This window comes from Corvus hawaiiensis (genome assembly GCF_020740725.1).
Source record: "Corvus hawaiiensis isolate bCorHaw1 chromosome 38 unlocalized genomic scaffold, bCorHaw1.pri.cur SUPER_38a, whole genome shotgun sequence".
NCBI classification, from domain to species: domain Eukaryota; kingdom Metazoa; phylum Chordata; class Aves; order Passeriformes; family Corvidae; genus Corvus; species Corvus hawaiiensis.
This window is the reverse complement of record NW_025963268.1, coordinates 56881-78055: the sequence shown is the minus strand read 5'-3', so window position 1 is coordinate 78055 and position 21175 is coordinate 56881. Positions and strand designations below refer to the sequence as shown.

The 21175-nt window shown below is 62.8% G+C and overlaps 2 protein-coding genes across 2 annotated transcripts in view; both read left to right on the top strand.

The window, feature by feature from the left end:
• EFNB3 (ephrin B3) overlaps positions 1–21175 on the top strand; it is a gene marked incomplete at its 5' end in the record, with an annotated part of 34290 nt that overhangs the window by 12941 nt on the left and 174 nt on the right. Inside the window, 2 exons of the mRNA XM_048293252.1 lie at positions 16844–17087; positions 18649–18738. Coding sequence (XP_048149209.1) covers positions 16844–17087; positions 18649–18738 — 334 coding nt within the window. The remainder of the gene's footprint in view (positions 1–16843; positions 17088–18648; positions 18739–21175) is intronic.
• KDM6B (lysine demethylase 6B) overlaps positions 983–21175 on the top strand; it is a 63108-nt gene continuing 42915 nt past the window's right edge. The window contains 3 exon segments of the mRNA XM_048293251.1: positions 983–1119; positions 8033–8088; positions 18649–18738. The gene's annotated coding sequence lies outside the window, so the exon portion shown is untranslated.

Genomic DNA, 21175 nt, shown 5'->3' with positions numbered 1-21175 from the left:
TCTCCCAGTCCACCCCAGTACCGCCCCAGTACCGCCCCAGTGCCTTCCCATCCCATCCCAGTCCATCCCCGTCCATCCCAGTGCTGTCCCAGTCCGCTCCCAGTGCCTTCCCATCCCATCCCAGTCCCTCCCAGTCCCTCCCAGTCCATCCCAGCACCCGCCCCAGTGCCTTCCCATCCCATCCCAGTCCCTCCCAGTCCCTCCCAGTCCATCCCAGTACTGCCCCCAGCGCCTTCCCATCCCATCCCCGTCCTTCCCAGTCTCTCCCAGTCCCTCCCAGCCCACCCCAGTGCTGTCCCAGTACCGCCCCAGTGCCTTCCCATCCCACCCCCGTCCCTCCCAGTGCTGTCCCAGTCTATCCCAGTCCACTTCCAGTCCTATGACAGTCCGCCCAGCCACCTTCCATCACATCTCAGTCTGCCCAGTCCATCCCAGTCCATCCCAGTCCATCCCAGCCCACCGCAGTACCGCCCCAGTGCCTTCCCATCCCACCCCCGACCCTCCCAGTCCATCCCAGTCCCTCCCAGTCCCTCCCAGTCCATCCCAGCACCGCCCCAGTGCCTTCCATCCCACCCCCGTCCCTCCTAGTCCCTCCCAGTCCCTCCCAGTCCCTCCCATCCACCGCCGCCGCCGGGGGGGGGGGGGGGGCGTGCGCCTCTCGGGGGGGGGGGAGCAGGGGGGGGCGTGCCCTCACGCACGCGCGGGGAGGGGGGCGTGGCCCGAGCTGGTGGGCGTGCCTGTCCATATATGGGCACCCCCGGCGGGACCTCCCCGCGCTCTGCGAGGGGCGTGGCCAAAACCCCCCCCTCTGGTGGGCGTGGCCTCGCCTCGCCGTGGGCGTATCAGAAGGCGGCGCTTCCCCCCCCCCCCTCCGGGTGGCGTGGCCAAGGGCGGGGGGGCGTGGCCTCCCCCTCCGGTGGGCGTGGCCGGGGGCGTGTCCGGGGCGGGCGGGGCGCGCGGCTCTCGGGTCCTTTGTTTGAGCGAGGCCGGAGCCGCGGAGCCGCCGCAGCGCCGGGGCCGGGCCGGGACCCCCCGGGACCCCCGGGACCCTCCCGCACCCGGCACCAGCCGGGAGCCTCCCGGTACCCCGCGGACACAGCGGCACCGGCAGCGCCGCAGGTACCGCGCGGGGGAGCGGCGGGGACAGCGCGGCCGGGCCGCGGCCTGAGGGAGAGAGAGGAGGTGGGGGGGGAGGTGTGAGGGGAGAAGTGAAAGGGGGGGGGGGTCTGAGGGGGTGGGGAGGGGGTGTCAGCTGAGCGGAATTGGGGGGGGGGGTCCGCGGTGGGGAGGGGGAGAGGTGAGGGGGAATGAGGGGTCCTGGTGGGGGGGGGGGGGGGGTTGAAGGTGTGAGGGGGAATTTGGGGGGGGGGGGGGGGGGTTTGGCGTGAGGGGAATGGGGGGGGGGGTTGGGTGGGGGAGGGGGGTTAGAGGTGAAATGAGGGGGGGGGCTGAGGTAAAAGGGGGGGGTTTGGGGTGGGGGGGGTCAGGGGTGAGGGGAATTGGGGGGGGGGTTGGGGTGCGTGAGGGGGGAAACTGAGGTGAAATTGAGGGGTGGGGGGAGGGGGGGTCGTGGGAGCTGAGGGGAGATGGGGGGGTCTGGGGGTGGGGGAGGGGCAGAGCTGAGGTAAATTGGGGGGCGGGGGGGGGGGGTCCGGCCTTATTGGGGGGGGGGGGGGGATGTCAGGGGGATTGAGGGGGATTTGGGGAGGGGGGGGTTTAAAGCTGAGGGGGATTTTGGGGAGGGGGCGTCTGGGGTAGAGTGAGGGGGTTTGAGGTGGGGGGGGGGAACCTGAGGGGGAATTGGGGGGGGTCTGGGGTTGGGGGGGGGCGGCTGAGGTGAAATTGGGGGGGGGGGGGTCAGAGCTGAGGTGAAATTGGGGTGGGGGGCTCAAGCGTGAGGTGAAATTGGGGGGGGTCTGGTGCTGTTTTTGGGGTGGGGGGGTTAAAAGTGAGGTGAAGCGGGGGGGGTCTGGGCTGGGGGGGTGGGGTTTGAGGTGAAATTTGGGGGGGGGGGGGGGGTTTCACCTGGAGGGGGTCGAGGAGAATTGGGGGGGGGGTGTGATTAAAATTTGGGGGGGTGTGTCAAATTTGAGGTGAAATGGGGGGGGTTTGGGATTGGGGGATAAATTGGGGGGGGGTCCAGTTTTGGGGTGAAAGCTGAGGTGAATTGGGGGGGGTCTGAGGTGAATTTGGGGAGGGGGGGTCAAATTTCAGTTCAAATTGGGGTGTTTGGATTTTGGGGGGGGGTTGAAGCTGAAGTAAATGGGGGGGGGGTTCTGATGGCCCTGGGGTGGATTTGGGGGGGGGGTCATTTGGGGTGAGGCCAATTGGGGGGTCCTGACCCCCCCCCACGGCGTGAATTGGGGGGGCCCTGAAGCCTTTGGAGTGAATTTGGGGGGGGGTCTGATCCCTCTGGGGTGAATTGGGGGGGTCCTGACCCCTTTGGGGTGAATTTGGGGGGGGGTCTGATCCCCTTTGGGGTCAATTTGGGGGGGGGGGGTCCTGAACCCTTTAGGGTGAATTTGGGGGGGGGTCCTGACTCCTTTGGGGCGAATTTGGGGGGTCCTGACCCCTTTGGGGTGAACTGGGGAGGGGGTCCTGACCCTTCTGGGGTGAACTGGGGGGGTCTGATCCCCTTTGGGGTCAATTTTGGGGGGGGGGTCCTGACTCCTTTAGGGTGAATTGGGGGGAGGGTCCTGGCCCCTTTGGGGTGAATTGGGGGGGGTCCTGACCCCTTTGGGGTGAATTGGGGGGGTCTGATCCCCTCTGGGTGAATTGGGGGGGTCCTGACTCCTTTGGGGTGAATTGGGGGGGTCCTGATCCCTTTAGGGTGAATTTGGGGGGGGTCCTGAACCCTTAGGGTGAATTAGGGGGGGTCCTGACTCCTTTGGGGTGAATTGGGGGAGGTCCTGGCCCCTTTGGGGTGAATTGGGGGGTCTGATCCTCTTTGGGGTGAATTGGGGGGGTCTGATCCCTCTGGGGTGAATTGGGGGGGTCCTGACTCCTTTGGGGTGAATTGGGGGGGGGGGTCCTGAACCCTTTGGGGTGAATTGGGGGGGTCTGATCCCCTTTGGGGTCAATTTGGGGGGGGGGGTCCTGAACCCTTTAGGGTGAATTTTGGGGGGGGTCCTGACTCCTTTGGGGTGAACTGGGGAGGGGGTCCTGACCCTTCTGGGGTGAACTGGGGGGGTCTGATCCCCTTTGGGGTCAATTGGGGGGGGGTCCTGACGCCTTTGGGGGTGAATTGGGGGGGTCCTGATCCCTCTGGGGTGAATTGGGGGGGGGGTCCTGACCCCTTTGGGGTCAATTGGGGGGGTCTGATCCCCTTTGGGGTCAATTTGGGGGGGGGTCCTGACTCCTTTAGGGTGAATTGGGGGGAGGGTCCTGGCCCCTTTGGGGTGAATTGGGGGGGGGGTCCTGACCCCTTTGGGGTGAATTGGGGGGGTCTGATCCCCTCTGGGGTGAATTGGGGGGGGTCCTGACTCCTTTGGGGTGAATTGGGGGGGGTCCTGATCCCTTTAGGGTGAATTAGGGGGGGGTCCTGACTCCTTTGGGGTGAATTGGGGGGGGGGGGGTCCTGAACCCTTTGGGGTGAATTGGGGGGGTCTGATCCCCTTTGGGGTCAATTTGGGGGGGGGGGTCCTGAACCCTTTAGGGTGAATTAGGGGGGGTCCTGACTCCTTTGGGGTGAATTTGGGGGGGGGGGTCCTGACCCCTTTGGGGTGAATTTGGGGGGGGGGGTCTGATCCCCTTTGGGGTCAATTGGGGGGGGGGGTCCTGACTCCTTTGGGGTGAATTTTGGGGGGGGTCCTGACCCCTTTGGGGTGAATTGGGGGGGGGTCCTGACCCTTTTGGGTGAATTTTGGGGGGGGGTCCTGACCCTTTGGGGTCAATTGGGGGGGGGTCCTGACCCTTTTGGGGTGAATTGGGGGTATCCTGACTCATTTGGGGTCAATTGGGGGGGTCTGATCCTCTTTGGGGGGTGAATTTGGGGGGGGGTCCTGGCTGAAATTAGGGGGTGCCCCCCCCACTCCCCAATTCGGGGGCAGCTCTGAAGAGCTGGGGGCACATTTTGCCCCCCCCAAATCCCCGTTTTTTTCACCCCAAATTTTGGGGGGCCCAGCACACCTGGGTCTTAAAGGGCCAGCGCAGCTTTGGAGGTGGGGGTGGGGGCACTTTTTTGGGACAACCCCCCCCCCCCCCGTGCCTCAGTTTCCCTCGTTTGGGGGGTGCCCCCCTTGGGGGTTTTTTTTGGGGGGGGGGGGGGGCCAGGGAGAGGTGGGGGGGATTTGGGGGGTCTGGGGGGATTTTGGGGGGTTTTGGGGTGTCAGGAGAGGATTTGGGGGTGTTGAGGGTTGGTTGGGGGGGGGTCTGGGGGGGCTCGGGGGGGGGGATTTGGGGGCTACCGGGGGGGGTGAGGGTGTCCAAAAAACACCTGGGACCTCCCAAAAAAATCTGGGACCCCCCCCAAACAGAGCTGGGACCCCCAAAAATGCACCTGGGACCCCCCAAAATGCACCTGGGACCCCCCAAAAAACACCTGGGACCCCCCAAAACGCAGCTGGGACCCCCCAAACACAGCTGGGACCCCCCAAAACGCACCTGGACCCCCCCAAAATGCACCTGGGAACCCCCAAAATGCACCTGGGACCCCCCAAAACGCAGCTGGGACCCCCCCCAAAACGCACCTGGGACCCCCTAAAATGCACCTGGGAACCCCCAAAATGCACCTGGGACCCCCCCAAAACGCAGCTGGGACCCCCCAAAACGCACCTGGGACCCCCCAAATGCACCTGGGACCCCCCAAAACGCACCTGGGACCCCCCCAAAAACGCACCTGGGACCCCCCCCAAAAACGCAGCTGGGACCCCCCCAAACAGAGCTGGGACCCCCAAAAAGCGCAGCTGGGACCCCCCAAAATGCACCTGGGACCCCCCAAAACGCAGCTGGGACCCCCCTAATGCACCTGGGATCCCCCAAAAACGCAGCTGGGACCCCCCAAAAACGCAGCTGGGACCCCCCAAACAGAGCTGGGACCCCCCAAAATGCACCTGGGACCCCCCAAAAACGTCTGGGACCCCCAAAACCCTGTGGGCCCCCCCGCCCCCCCCCCCACCGGGGCGCCCCGGGCTGGGCTGGGCGCGGGCTCCTGATAAGGCGGGTGTGGGAGCACTGGGAGGGCACGGACTGGGAGCACTGGGAGCGCTGGGGGCGGGGAGCCGGAGCAAGGGTGAAGGCTGTGCTGGGAGCGCTGGGAGCACTGGGAGCGCTGGGAGCTGGGTAAGGGCTGTGCTGGGAGCACTGGGAGCGCTGGGAGCTGGGTAAGGGCTGTGCTGGGAGCACTGGAGCGCTGGGAGCTGGGTAAGGGCTGTGCTGGGAGCACTGGGAGCGCTGGGAGCTGGGTAAGGGCTGTGCTGGGAGCACTGGGAGCGCTGGGAGCTGGGTAAGGGCTGTGCTGGAGCACTGGGAGCGCTGGAGCTGGGTAAGGGCTGTGCTGGAGCACTGGGAGCACTGGAGCACTGGGAGGTGTGTAAGGGCTGTACTGGGAGTACTGGTGAGAGCTGGGTGAGGGCTGTACTGGGAGCACTGGGAGCTGGGTGAGGGCTGTACTGGGAGCACTGGAGCTGGGTGAGGGCTGTACTGGGAGCACTGGGAGGTGGGTAAGGTTGTACTGGGAGCACTGGGAGCTGTTTAAAGGCTGTACTGGGAGCACTGGAGCTGGGTGAGGGCTGTACTAGGAGCACTGGAGCTAGGTGAGGGCTGTACTGGGAGCACTGGGAGCTGGGTGAGGGCTGTACTAGGAGCACTGGGAGCTAGGTGAGGGCTGTACTGGGAGTACTGGGAGCACTGGGAGCTAGGTGAGGGCTGTACTGGGAGTACTGGGAGCACTGGGAGCTGGGTGAGGGCTGTACTAGGAGTACTGGGAGTACTGGTGAGAGCTGGGTGAGGGCTGTACTGGGAGCACTGGGAGCACTGGGAGGTGGGTGAGGGCTGTACTGGGAGCACTGGGAGCTGGGTAAGGGCTGTACTGAAGCACTGGGAGGTGGGTGAGGGCTGTACTGGGAGTACTGGGAGCACTGGGGAGGTGGGTAAGGCTGTACTGGGAGCACTGGGAGCACTGGAAGGTGGGTGAGGGCTGTACTGGGAGCACTGGGAGCTGGGTAAGGGCTGTACTGGGAGCACTGGGAGGTGGGTGAGGGCTGTACTGGGAGTACTGGGAGCACTGGGAGGTGGGTAAGGGCTGCACTGGAACACTGGGAGCACTGGGAGCTGTTTAAGGGCTGTACTGGGAGTACTGGGAGCACTGGGAGGTGGGTAAGGGCTGCACTGGGAACACTGGGAGCACTGGGAGCTGGGTAAGGGCTGTACTGGGAGCACTGGGAGGTGGGTAAGGCTGCACTGGGAGTACTGGGAGCACTGGGAGCTGGGTAAGGGCTGCACTGGGAGTACTGGTGAGAGCTGGGTGAGGGCTGTACTGGGAGCACTGGGAGCACTGGGAGCTGGGTAAGGGCTGTACTGGGAGCACTGGGAGCTGGGTAAGGGCTGTACTGGGAGCACTGGGAGCACTGGGAGCTGGGTAAGGCTGCACTGGGAACACTGGGAGCACTGGGAGGTGGGTAAGGGCTGTACTGGGAGCACTGGGAGCCTGGTGAGGGCTGTACTGGGAGCACTGGGAGCCTGGTGAGGGCTGTGCTGGGAGCACTGGGAGCTGGCCCCGAAGGTGTTTGTGTACTGGGAGTGCTGTGTGAATCGATACTGGGAGTACTGGGAATGACGGTACTGGTGTTACTGGGGGCTGGGAACGGCTGGTACTGGTTGTACTGGGAGCACTGGGAGCTGGGTGTGGTGGGTGCTGGTGGTACTGGAGCGTGGGAGATACTGGGAGCACTGGGGCCTTGGAATGATGGGGAAGGGTCTTACTGGGAGCTACTGGTTATACTGGGAAACGGGAGCCAGAGTGGCAAACTGGGTGTACTGGGAGCTGGGGATGGCAGGTACTGGTCATACTGGGAGTACTGGGAACGGAGCTGGCCGTACTGGGAGCTGCTGGGGATACTGGGAGCTGGAAACACCAGCACTGGTCATACTGGGAGCACTGGGAACACCGGGTACTGGTCATACTGGGAACTGGGAACACAGGCACTGGTTATACTGGGAGCACTGGGGATACTGGGAGCACTGGGAACACCAGCACTGGTCATACCGGGAGCACTGGGAACACCGGCACTGGTCATACTGGGAGCACTGGGGATACTGGGAGCACTGGGAACACAGGCACTGGTCATACTGGGAGCACTGGGAACACAGGCACTGGTTATACTGGGAGCACTGGGGATACTGGGAGCGCTGGGAACACCGGCACTGGTCGTACTGGGAGCACTGGGAACACAGGGACTGGTCATACTGGAGCACTGGGAACACCAGCACTGCTTATACTGGGAGTGCTGTCATACTGGGAACACCAGCACTGGTCATACTGGGAGCACTGGGGGTACTGGGAGCTGGGAACACCAGCACTGTTCATACTGGGAGCGCTGGGAACACAGGCACTGGTCATACTGGGAGCACTGGGAACACCAGCACTGGTCATACTGAGAGCACTGGGGGTACTGGTCATACTGGGAACACCGGCACTGATCATACTGGGAGCACTGGGGCACTGGGAGCTGGGAACACAGGCACTGGTCATACTGGGAGCACTGGGGTACTGGGAACTGGGAGCACCGGCACTGGTCATACTGGGAGCACTGGGGTACTGGGAACTGGGAACACCAGCACTGGTCATACTGGGAGCACTGGGGTACTGGAACTGGGAACACCAGCACTGGTCATACTGGGAGCACTGGGAACACAGGCACTGGTCATACTGGGAGCATTGGGGTACTGGGAACTGGAAACACCAGCACTGGTCATACTGGAGCAGCAGCCCGGCTCCCACTGGGCCCTACTGGTCCCAGTATGGCGCTGGGAGGGGGGGAGGGGCTTCCCAGTGCTCCCAGTGCTCCCAGTGACGCTGTGTCCCCTCCCCCAGCCCCCGGCCATGGCTGGCGCGTAGCCCCTCCCCCACCGGACCGGACCCTCGGACACGTGAGTGCCCTCCCCCCACGGCCCCTCCCCCCACGGCCCCGCCCCCCAGGCCCCGCCCCGGCTGGGTCACGTGGTGTGGGCGTGGCCACCGCACTGGGGGTGTCACATGGGTGTGAGTGTGAGTGTGAGTGGGTGTGTGTGACTGTGAGTGTGTGAGTGTGAGGGTGAGTGTGTGTGTGAGTGAGCGTATGTGTGTGACTGTGAGGGTGACTGTGAGTGTGTGAGTGTGTGAGTGAGAGTGAGTGAGAGTGAGAGTGTGAGTGACTGAGAGTGTGAGTGAGTGTGAGTGACTGTATGTGTGTGACTGTGAGAGTGTGTGAGAGTGTGAGTGTGTGAGTGTGAGAGTGAGTGTGTGACTGGGTGTGTGAGTGAGAGTGAGTGTGAGTGTGTGTGACTGTGAGAGTGAGTGAGAGAGTGTGAGTGTGAGAGTGTGACTTGAGAGTGTGAGTGTGTGACTGTGAGAGTGAGTGTGTGTGAGTGTGAGTGGGTGAGTGAGCACGAGTGTGAGTGTGAGAGGGTGTGAGTGTGAGTGGGTGTGTGTGACTGTGAGTGTGAGGGTGAGTGTGTGTGTGAGTGAGCGTATGTGTGTGACTGTGAGGGTGACTGTGAGTGTGTGAGTGTGTGAGTGAGAGTGAGTGAGAGTGAGAGTGTGAGTGACTGAGAGTGTGAGTGAGTGTGAGTGACTGTGTGTGTGTGACTGTGAGAGTGTGTGAGAGTGTGAGTGTGTGAGTGTGAGAGTGAGTGTGTGACTGGGTGTGTGAGTGAGAGTGAGTGTGAGTGTGTGTGACTGTGAGAGTGTGAGTGAGAGAGTGTGAGTGTGAGAGTGTGACTGAGAGTGTGAGTGTGTGACTGTGAGAGTGAGTGTGTGTGACTGTGAGAGTGAGTGTGTGTGAGTGTGAGTGGGTGAGTGAGCACGAGTGTGAGTGTGAGAGGGTGGTGTGAGTGTGAGTGGGTGTGTGTGACTGTGAGTGTGTGAGTGTGAGGGTGAGTGTGTGTGTGAGTGAGTGTATGTGTGTGACTGTGAGGGTGACTGTGAGTGTGTGAGTGAGAGTGAGTGAGAGTGTGAGTGACTGAGAGTGTGAGTGAGTGTGAGTGACTGTGTGTGTGTAGACTGTGAGAGTGTGTGAGAGTGTGAGTGTGTGAGTGTGAGAGTGAGTGTGTGACTGGGTGTGTGAGTGAGAGTGAGTGTGAGTGTGTGTGACTGTGAGAGTGTGAGTGAGAGGGTGTGAGTGTGAGAGTGTGACTGAGAGTGTGAGTGTGTGACTGTGACAGTGTGAGTGTGAGAGTGTGACTGTGAGAGTGTGAGTGTGAGAGTGTGACTGAGAGTGTGAGAGTGTGACTGTGACAGTGTGAGTGTGAGAGTGTGACTGAGAGTGTGAGTGTGTGACTGTGAGAGTGTGAGTGTGTGACTGTGAGAGTGAGTGTGTGTGAGTGTGAGTGGGTGAGTGAGCACGAGTGTGAGTGTGAGAGGGTGTGAGTGTGAGTGGGTGTGTGTGACTGAGTGTGTGTGTGTGACTGTGAGGGTGAGTGTGTGTGTGAGTGTGTGTGAGTGAGAGTGTGAGTGACTGAGTGTGAGTGTGAGTGAGTGACTGTGTGTGTGTGACTGTGAGTGTGTGAGTGTGTGACTGTGACTGTGAGTGTGAGTGTGTGTGACTGAGAGTGTGACTGTGAGTGTGTGAGGGTGTGACTGTGAGAGTGTGACTGTGCGTGTGTGAGGGTGAGTGGGTGAGTGAGTGGCTGTGAAAGTGTGAGTGTGAGTGGGTGAGCATGAGTGTGAGTGTGAGAGGGTGTGAGTGTGACTGGGTGTGTGACTGTGTGTGAGTGTGTGACTGAGTGTGACTGTGAGTGTGACTGTGTGACTGTGTGTGTGTGGCTGTGTGTGACTGTGAGTGTGTGTGTGTGTGAGGGTGTGAGGGTGTGAGTGTGTGAGTGTGAGAGTGTGAGTGACTGAGAGAGTGAGAGTGTGAGTGGGAGTGTGAGTGACTGAGTGTGAGTGAGAGTGTGAGTGTGTGTGACAGTGTGAGTGTTACTGAGTGACAGTGTGAGTGTGTGTGTTTGACTGTGAGTGTGTGAGTGTGGAGTGTGAGTGTGAGCGTGTGTGTGTGTGTGACTGTGAGGGGGGTGTGTCTGTGTGTGTGAGTGTGTCAGTGTGAGTGTGTGACTGTGTGTGTGACTGTGAGGGGGTGTGTGAGTGTGAGTGTGTGTGTGACTGTGAGGGTGTGTCTGTGTGTGTGTGACTGTGTGACTGTGTGTGTGTGAGTGTGTGAGTCAGTGTGAGTGTGTGACTGTGTGTGTGACTGTGAGGGTGTGTCTGTGTGTGTGTGTGTGAGTGTGTGACTGTGTGTGTGACTGTGTGTGTCTGTGAGTGTGGGACTGTGGGACTGTGGGACTGTGTGTGTGACTGTGTGTGTGACTGTGAGGGGGGGTGTGTGTGTGAGTGTGTGAGTCAGTGTGAGTGTGTGTGTGACTGTGAGGGTGTGTCTATGTGTGTGTGTGACTGTGTGTGTGACTGTGAGGGTGTGTCTGTGTGTGTGTGACTGTGTGTGTGACTGTGAGGGGGGGTGTGTGTGTGTGAGTGTGTGAGTCAGTGTGAGTGTGTGACTGTGTGTGTGACTGTGAGGGGGTGTCTGTGTGTGTGTGTGTGAGTGTGTGACTGTGTGTGTCTGTGAGTGTGTGACTGTGTGTGTGACTGTGAGGGTGTGTCTGTGTGTGTGTGTGTGAGTGTGTGACTGTGTGTGTGACTGTGAGGGGGTGTCTGTGTGTGTGTGTGTGAGTGTGTGACTGTGTGTGTCTGTGAGTGTGGGACTGTGGGACTGTGTGTGTGACTGTGTGTGTGACTGTGAGGGTGTGTCTGTGTGTGTGAGTGTGTGAGTCAGTGTGAGTGTGTGTGTGACTGTGAGGGTGTGTCTGTGTGTGTGTGAGTGTGTGAGTCAGTGTGACTGTGTGTGTGACTGTGAGGGTGTGTCTGTGTGTGTGAGTGTGTGACTGTGTGTCTGTGTGTGTGAGTGTGTGAGTCAGTGTGAGTGTGTGACTGTGTGTGTGACTGTGTGTGTCTGTGAGGGTGTGTCTGTGTGTGTGAGTGTGTGACTGTGTGTGTGACTGTGTGTGTGACTGTGAGGGGGGGTGTGTGTGTGTGAGTGGTGTGAGTCAGTGTGAGTGTGTGTGTGACTGTGAGGGTGTGTCTGTGTGTGTGAGTGTGTGACTGTGTGTGTGACTGTGTGCCAGTGTGAGTGTGAGAGCGAGTGAGTGTGTGTGTGTGACTGTGTGTGTGACTGTGAGGGGGTGTGTGTGTGTGTGTGTGTGTGACTGTGTGACTGTGTGTGTGACTGTGAGGGTGTGTCTGTGTGTGTGAGTGTGTGAGTCAGTGTGAGTGTGTGACTGTGTGTGTGACTGTGAGGGTGTGTCTGTGTGTGTGAGTGTGTGAGTCAGTGTGAGTGTGACTGTGTGTGTGACTGTGTGCCAGTGTGAGTGTGAGAGCGAGTGAGTGCGTGTGTGTGAGCGTGTGTGACTGACTGTGACTGTGAGAGTGTGAACTGTGTGTCAGTGTGAGACTGTGAGTGTGAGTGTGTGACTGTGAGTGTGTGTGAGTGTGTGTGTGTGAGTGTGTGTGTGTGTGTGTGTGTGTGTGTGACTCTGTGAGTGTGAGTGAATGTGTGACTGTGAGTGTGTCAGTGTGAGTGTGTCTGTGAGAGTGTGTGAGTGTGAGTGTGAGACTGTGTGTGTGTGTGACCAGGTGTGACAGGGGTGTGAGTGCGTGAGTGTGTGTGTGTGACCAGGTGTGGCAGTGTCACACACATGTGAGTGTGACTGGGTGAGTGTGTGTGTGTGACCAGGTGTGGCAGGGGTGTGACTGTGTGTGTGTGTGACCAGGTGTGGCAGTGTCACACACGTGAGTGTGATTGTGTGAGTGTGTGTGTGTGACCAGGTGTGTGTGTGTGACCAGGTGTGGCAGGGGTGTGACTGTGTGTGTGTGTGACCAGGTGTGGCAGTGTCACACACATGAGTGTGATTGTGTGAGTGTGTGTGTGTGACCAGGTGTGTGTGTGTGACCAGGTGTGACAGGGGTGTGAGTGTGTGTGAGAGTGTGACGACATTGCACACCTGTGTGTGTGTGACCAGGTGTGGCAGTGTCACACACATGAGTGTGACTGGGTGAGTGTGTGTGTGTGACCAGGTGTGGCAGGGGTGTGACTGTGTGTGTGTGTGACCAGGTGTGGCAGTGTCACACACGTGAGTGTGATTGTGTGAGTGTGTGTGTGTGACCAGGTGTGTGTGTGTGACCAGGTGTGACAGGGGTGTGGGTGTGTGTGAGTGTGACACCATCGCACACCTGTGTGTGTGTGAGCAGGTGTGGCAGTGTCACACGTGTGAGTGTGATTGTCTGTGTGAGTGTGTGTGTGTGACCAGGTGTGACAGGGGTGTGAGTGTGTGTGAGTGTGACACCATCGCACACCTGTGTGTGTGTGAGCAGGTGTGACAGGGCTGTGTGTGTGTCACAGGGCGCGACAGGGGCTGTGACACCTGGCCAGGTGTGCCACCAGGTGTGGCAGTGCCACCAGGTGTGACAGCGTCACACACGTGGCCGTGAGTGTGTCACCAGGTGTGAGAGGGGGTACACACCTGGCCAGGTGCGTGTGTGTCACCAGGTGTGACAGGTGTGTGTGTGTCACAGGCTGTGACAGGGGGGTGTGTGTGACAGGTGTGACAGGGCATGCACAGGTGTGACAGGTGTGTGTGTGTCACCAGGTGTGTGTGTGCCGCCGGGTGTGACAGGTGTGTGTGTGTCACAGGCTGTGACAGGTGGGTGTGTGTGACCAGGTGTGACGGTGTCACGCGCCTGTCCAGGTGTCCGGGTGTGCACAGGCGCGGAGTGACGCACAGCAGTGTCACACCCAGCGTGGTGTCACACCTGTGTCACACCCAGGGGACAGTGTCACACACCTGTCACACACCTGTCACCCCACGGGACAGTGTCACACCCAGGGGACAGTGTCACACACCCAGCGCGGTGTCACACCTGTGTCACACCCAGGGGACAGTGTCACACACCTGTCACACACCTGTCACACACCTGTCACACACACAGGACAGTGTCACACCCACGGGACAGTGTCCCACACCTGTCACACCCAAGGGACAGTGTCACACCCAGGGGACAGTGTCACACACCTGTCACACACCTGTCACACCCAAGGGACAGTGTCACACCCACGGGACAGTGTCACACACCTGTCACACCCAAGGGACAGTGTCACACACCTGTCACACACCTGTCACACACCTGTCACACACACAGCACAGTGTCACACCCACGGGACAGTGTCACACACCTGTCACACCCAAGGGACAGTGTCCCACACCTGTCACACACCTGTCACACCTACGGGACAGTGTCACACCCAGGGGACAGTGTCCCACACCTGTCACCCACCTGTCCCACACCTGTCACAGACCTGTCACACCTACGGGACAGTGTCACACCCAGGGGACAGTGTCACACACCTGTCACACCTACGGGACAGTGTCACACCCAAGGGACAGTGTCACACACCTGTCACACCCAGGGGACAGTGTCACACACCTGTCACACACCTGTCACACCCCACGGGACAGTGTCACACACCTGTCACACACCTGTCCCACACCTGTCACACCTACGGGACAGTGTCACACCCAGGGGACAGTGTCCCACACCTGTCACCCACCTGTCCCACACCTGTCACCCACCTGTCACACACCTGTCACAGACCTGTCAGACCTACGGGACAGTGTCACACCCAGGGGACAGTGTCACACACCTGTCACACCTACGGGACAGTGTCACACCCAAGGGACAGTGTCACACACCTGTCACACCCAGGGGACAGTGTCACACACCTGTCACACACCTGTCACACCTACGGGACAGTGTCACACCCAGGGGACAGTGTCCCACACCTGTCACACACACAGCACAGTGTCCCACGCCTGTCACCCCACCTGTCACACGCATGGGACAGTGTCACACACCTGTCACACGCATGGGACAGTGTCACACACTGGTCATCCCCACAGGACAGTGTCACACTCATGGGACAGTGTCACACACCTGTCACACACACAGGACGGTGTCACACACCTGTCACACACATGGGACAGTGTCACACCCCCCCCGGACAGTGTCACACACACGGGACAGTGTCACACACCTGTCACACACCCCCCACGGGACAGTGTCACCCCCCAGGACAGTGTCACCCGCCTGTCACACCCCCACGGGACAGTGTCACCCCCCCAGGACAGTGTCACCCGCCTGTCACACCCCCCAGGACAGTGTCACCCCCCCAGGACAGTGTCACCCCTCCAGGACAGTGTCACCCACCTGTCACACCCCCCACGGGATAGTGTCACCCCCACGGGACAGTGTCACCCGCCTGTCACACCCCCCCAGGACAGTGTCACACACACGGGACAGTGTCACCCCCCAGGACAGTGTCACCCCCCAGGACAGTGTCACCCGCCTGTCACCCCCCAGGACAGTGTCACCCCCCCCGGGACAGTGTCACCCCCCAGGACAGTGTCACCCGCCTGTCACACCCACAGGACAGTGTCACCCCCCAGGACAGTGTCACCCGCCTGTCACACCCCCCAGGACAGTGTCACCCCCCAGGACAGTGTCACCCGCCTGTCACACCCCCACGGGACAGTGTCACCCCCCCAGGACAGTGTCACCACCTGTCACACCCCCCCAGGACAGTGTCACCCCCCCGGGACAGTGTCACCCCCCAGGACAGCGTCACCCCCCAGGACAGTGTCACCACCTGTCACACCCCCCCAGGACAGTGTCACCCCCCCAGGACAGTGTCACCCGCCTGTCACACCCCCACGGGACAGTGTCACCCCCCCGGGACAGTGTCACCCCCCAGGACAGCGTCACCCCCCAGGACAGTGTCACCCGCCTGTCACACCCCCCAGGACAGTGTCACCCCCCCGGGACAGTGTCACCCCCCCCAGGACAGTGTCACCACCTGTCACACCCCCCAGGACAGTGTCACCCCCCCCGGGACAGTGTCACCCCCCAGGACAGCGTCACCCCCCCAGGACAGTGTCACCACCTGTCACACCCCCCAGGACAGTGTCACCCCCCCCGGGACAGTGTCACCCCCCCAGGACAGTGTCACCCCCCAGGACAATGTCACCCGCCTGTCACACCCCCACGGGACAGTGTCACCCCCCCGGGACAGTGTCACCCCCCCAGGACAGCGTCACCCCCCAGGACAGTGTCACCCGCCTGTCACACCCCCCCAGGACAGTGTCACCCCCTCAGGACAGTGTCACCCGCCTGTCACACCCCAAGCACCCTCTCACCCCCCCCCCCCCGTGGCCATCCCCTCCCCCCCCCGCTGTCCCCCCCTCCCACGCGTGTCCCCGTCACGCCGCTGTCCCCGTCACACACCCGCCCCTCCCCCGCCCCCGGGGGCGGCTCCTCCGGAACCGGAACCGGAACCGGTGACTCAACAGCCCCTCCCCCACCCCCCGGGCAGTGTCCCCAGGCCGGGAGGGGACAGCGGCCACGCGCGTGTCCGGCCGGGGGCTGTCACGCGCGGGGGTCACGCGGGGTCACGCGCGCGTCCCCAGGTGTCCCCAGGTGTCCCCAGGTGTCCCCGGGTGTCCCCAGGTGTCCCCAGGTGTCCCCTGTCCTCGCGCCACCCCCGGTGTCGTCCCCGTGTCACCCGTGGGGGTGCCCCGGTGTTCGGGTGTCCCCCCCCCCCCCCCGTGTGTCCCCACGCGTGTCCGTGCCCTCCCCGTGTCCCCACGTCTGTCCCTCTCTCCCTGCCTGTCCCCGCGTCCCCGCGCGTCCCCAGGTGCCCTCTCTGTGTCCCCCCCCCCGGTGTCCCCCCGGTGTCCCCCCGTGTCCCCATGTGACCCGTGTCCTCCCCCCGGTGTCCCCCATGTCCCCCCGGTATCCCCCCGTGTCCCCCAGTGTCCCCCCGGTGTCCCCCTGTGACCCGTGTCCTCCCCCCGGTGTCCCCCGTGTCCCCCCCATGTCCCCATGTGACCCGTGTCCTACCCCAGTGTCCCCCGGTGTCCCCCCAATATCCTGGGATCCCCAGTGTCCCCCGGTGTCCCCCTGTGTCCCCCTGTGACCCGTGTCCTCCCCCCGTGTCCTCCCCCGGTGTCCCCCAGTGTCCCCAGTGTCCCCCTGTGACCCGTGTCCTCCCCCCCGTGTCCCCCGGTGTCCCCCAGTGTCCCCCAGTGTCCCCCCATATCCCCCGTGTCCCCCCCAGTGTCCCCCCAATATCCTGGGATCCCCAGTGTCCCCCCCCTGTGACCCGTGTCCTCCCCTGGTGTCCCCCCGGTGTCCCCCCCAGTGTCCCCCCATATCCCCCGTGTCCCCCCCCCGTGTCCCCCCAATGTCCTGCGATCCCCCCGTGTCCCCCCCCACTGTCCCCCCCGCCCCCGTGTCCCCCCCGTGTTCCCCCCATATCCCGTGTGTCCCCCTGGTGTTCCCCCCTCCGTGTCCCCCCATATCCCCAGTGTCCCCCCGGTGTCCCCCCCCGTCCCTTCATGTCCCGTGTCCCCCCCCAGTGTCCCCTCCCCCGGTGTCCCCCCAATATCCCGGGATCCCCCGTGTCCGTCCCCCCGTGTCCCCCCTCCGTGTCCCCCCCCAGTATCCCGGCATCCCCCCTCCGTGTCCCCCCCTCTCCCCCCCCCCTCCCCCCCCCCCTCCGGGATTCCCCCTTCCCCCCCCCCTCCTCCCCCCCCTCCCCCCCAGCTCCGTCACGGGCATCCGGCTGACGTCACCGTGGGAGGGGGGGGGGGAGGGGAGGGGACACCCACGCGGGGCCGGGGTGACTCACGCGGTGTCACCACGCGGTGACGGGGACGCGGCGCCGGCACTCGCGGGGCCGGCGGCACCCGGGGCACACGCGGGGACGGGTGAGGGACCCGCGGGGACAGCGGGCACGGGGCCACCCGTGGCGTGGCGTGGCGTGGGGGGCACCCGCGGCGTGGGGAGGGTGCGGCGGCCATCGTGGGTGACCGCGGGTCACACGTGGGGGAGCGGGTGGGGTCACGCTGGGGGGGGGGGGAGGGGGGGGCCACGCGTGTTTGGGGTCACACGTGGGTGACCGTGGGGCAGTGTGGCTGTGGGGCAGTGTGGCCACAGGTCACTGGGGACCGTGGGTCACTGGTTATTGGTCAGTCTGGGTGTGGGGCAGTGTGGCCACAGGTCACTGGGGACCGTGGGTTACTGGTTATTGGTCAGTCTGGGTGTGGGGCAGTGTGGCCACAGGTCACTGGGGACCGTGGGTCACTCTGGCTGTGGGTCACTGGTTATTGGTCACTCTGGCTGTGGGTCACTGGTGACCCTGGGTCACTCTGGCTATGGGTCAGTCTGGCCATAGGTCACTGGGGACCGTGGGTCACTGGTTATTGGTCAGTCTGGGTGTGGGGCAGTGTGGCCACAGGTCACTGGGGACCGTGGGTCACTCTGGCTGTGGGTCACTGGTTATTGGTCACTCTGGCTGTGGGTCACTGGTGACCCTGGGTCACTCTGGCTATGGGTCAGTCTGGCCACAGGTCACTGGGGACCGTGGGTCACTGGTTATTGGTCAGTCTGGGTGTGGGGCAGTGTGGCCACAGGTCACTGGGGACCGTGGGTCACTCTGGCCGTGGATCACTGGTTATTGGTCACTCTGGCTGTGGGTCACTGGTGACCCTGGGTCACTCTGGCTATGGGTCAGTCTGGCCATAGGTCACTGGGGACCATGGGTCACTCTGGCTGTGGGTCACTGGGGACCGTGGGTCACTCTGGCCGTGGGTCGCTGGTTATTGGTCACTCTGGCTGTTGGTCAGTCTGGCCATAGGTCACTGGTGGCTGTGGGTCACTCTGCCTGTTGGTCACTGGTGACTGTTGGTCACTCTGGCCGTGGGTCGCTGGTTATTGGTCACTCTGGCTGTTGGTCACTCTGGCTGTTGGTCACCAGTGACTGTTGGTCACTCTGGCTGTGCTCAGCTGTGTTTGGGGTCACACGTGAGTGACCGCGGGTCACTCTGGCTGTGGTCACTCATTGCTGGGGGTCACTCTGGCTGTGGTCACGCGTGTCCGGGGGTCACTGTGGCTGTGGTCACTCATTGCTGGGGGTCACTCTGGCTGTGGTCACGCGTGTCCGGGGGTCCCTCGTGTCCCGCGCGTGTCCCCAGGGCTCCGGTCCGCTGTCCGGCCGTGTCCGGCCCTGTCCCCGTCCCCTTCCCGCTCCCCGTGGGCGTCGCGGGGTCCCCCTGGCCACACCCCCCGACCGTGACGTCACGGGAAGGCCCCGAAATTCTCTCCTCCCCCTCCCGTGGGCGGCCATGACGTCACGGCTGGGGGGGTGGGGCCCCACAAGCGCCTCCTGCCCCCCAAAGTCCCCAAATTGTCCCCAAATTGTCCCCAAATTGTCCCCAAATCCCCCCCCGGCCCCCCCCGCGCTTCTCCCCATTCAGCCCCGCAGGGGGCGTGGCCCCGCCTTGCCCCGCCCTCCCCTCGCCTCATTGGCCAGCATCAGCCTGACCCCTCCTCCCATTGGTCGCCCTCAGGCGGAGCCAGAGCCGGAAGGGAGCGATGATTGGCTGCCAGGCGAGAGGCGCGCTGTGATTGGCCGGTTCCTGGAGAGCGTCGCGGGATCGGTGAGGGGGCGTGGCCTGGGCGGAGGGGGCGGGGTCTGCGCGCGCGCGGCTCCGCCCACTTCCGCATCACGTGATCAATGTCACCGCCGCCTCCTCCTCACGGGGGGGGGCGGGGGGCGGAGCCTCAACTGCCCCGAAACGGCCCCAAAACGGCCCCAAGGCGGCCCCAAAGGTGGTCCCGAAGTGCCCCAAAACTGCCCCAAAACCGGCCCCAAAACCTGCCCCAAACCGACCCCAAAACTGCCCCAAACCTGCCACAAAACGGCCCCGAAACGGCCCCAAAGGTGGTGCCGAAGTGCCCCAAAACGGCCCCAAAACGGCCCCAAAGGTGGTCCCAAAACGGCCCCAAAGGTGGTCCCGAACTGCCCCAAACCTGCCCCAAAACCTGCCCCAAACCGACCCCAAAACTGCCCCAAACCTGCCACAAAACGGCCCCAAAACGGCCCCAACGGTGGTGCCAAAGTGCCCCAAAACTGCCCCAAACCGGCCCCAAAACCTGCCCCAAAACTGCCCCAAACCTGCCCCGAAACGGCCCCAAAGGTGGTCCCGGACTGCCCCAAAATGGCCCCAAAACGGCCCCAAAGGTGGTGCCGAACTGCCCCAAACCTGCCCCAAAACCTGCCCCAAACCGACCCCAAAACTGCCCCAAACCTGCCACAAAACGGCCCCGAAATGGCCCCAAAGGTGGTCCCGAAGTGCCCCAAAACTGCCCCGAAACTGCCCCAAAACCGGCCCCAAAACTGCCCCGAAACTGCCCCAAAACGGCTCCAAAGGTGGTCCCGAAGTGCCCCAAAACTGCCCCAAAACCGGCCCCAAAACTGCCCCAAACCGGCCCCAAAGGTGGTCCCGAAGTGCCCCAAACCTGCCCCAAAACCTGCCCCAAACCGACCCCAAAACTGCCCCAAACCTGCCACAAAACGGCCCCGAAACGGCCCCAAAGGTGGTCCCGAAGTGCCCCAAAACTGCCCCAAAACGGCCCCAAAGGTGGTCCCGAAGTGCCCCAAACCGGCCCCAAAACTGCCCCGAAACTGCCCCGAAGGTGGTCCCAAAATGGCCCCAAAGGTGGTGCCGAACTGCCCCAAACCTGCCCCAAACCGACCCCAAACCTGCCCCAAACCGACCCCAAAACTGCCCCAAACGTGCCACAAAACGGCCCCAAAACGGCCCCAAAGGTGGTCCCGAAGTGCCCCAAACCGGCCCCAAAACGGCCCCAAAGCTGCTCCCGAAGTGCCCTAAAAGTGCCCCAATTGGACCTGCCCCAAAACTGCCCGAAAACTGCCCCAAAAGTGCCCCCAAACTGCCCCAGAACTGATCCTAAAACTGTTCCAAAATTGCTGCGAAACTGCCCCAAAAGTGCCCCAAAACTGCCCCAAAAGTGCCTTAAGAGTGCCCCAGAACTGATCCCAGAACTGATCCCAAAACTGCCCCAAAACTGCTCCGAAATTGCTGAGGAACTGCTCCAGAAGTGCCCCAAAAGTGCCCCAAAAGTGCCCCAGAACTGATCCCAGAACTGCCCTAGGAGTGCCCCAGAATTGCCCCGAAACTGCCCCGAACTTGCCCTGAAACTGCCCCAAAACGGCCCCAAAGCTGGTCCCAAAGTGCCCCAAAACTGCCCCAAACCTGCTCCGAAATTGCTGCGGAACTGCTCCAAAAGTGCCCAAAACTGCCCCAAAACCTGCCCCAAAACTGCCCCAAACCTGCCCCAAAACTGCCCCGAAACGGCCCCAAAACTGCCCCGGAGCTGCCCTGGAACTGCCCTAAAAGTGCCCCAAACCTGCCCCAAAACTGCCCCAAAATTGCCCCAGAACTGCCCCAAAATTGCCCCAGAACTGCCCCAAAAGTGCCCTAAAAATGCCCCAGAGCGGCCCCAAAGCTGCTCCCGAAGTGCCCTAAAAATGCCCTGGAAATGCCCCAAAACTGCCCCAAAAGTGCCCCAAAAGTGCCCCAAAACTGCTCCCCTGCCCCCCAAGTGCCCCGGTGCCCCTGCTGCCCCCCAAGTGCCCATCCCTGCCCCCCAAGTGCCCGTCCCTGCCCCCCAAGTGCCCCCCAAGTGCCCATCCCTGCCCCCCAAGTGCCCCCCAAGTGCCCATCCCTGCCCCCTAAGTGCCCCCCAAGTGCCCATCCCTGCCCCCTAAGTGCCCATCCCTGTCCCCTAAGTGCCCCCCAAGTGCCCATCCCTGCCCCCCAAGTGCCCCCCAAGTGCCCATCCCTGCCCCCCAAGTGCCCGTCCCTGCCCCCTAAGTGCCCCCCAAGTGCCAGTCCCTGCCCCCTAAGTGCCCCCCAAGTGCCCATCCCTGCCCCCCAAGTGCCCGTCCCTGCCCCCCAAGTGCCCATCCCTGCCCCCCAAGTGCCCCCCAAGTGCCCGTCCCTGCCCCCCAAGTGCCCATCCCTGCCCCCTAAGTGCCCCCCAAGTGCCCGTCCCTGCCCCCCAAGTGCC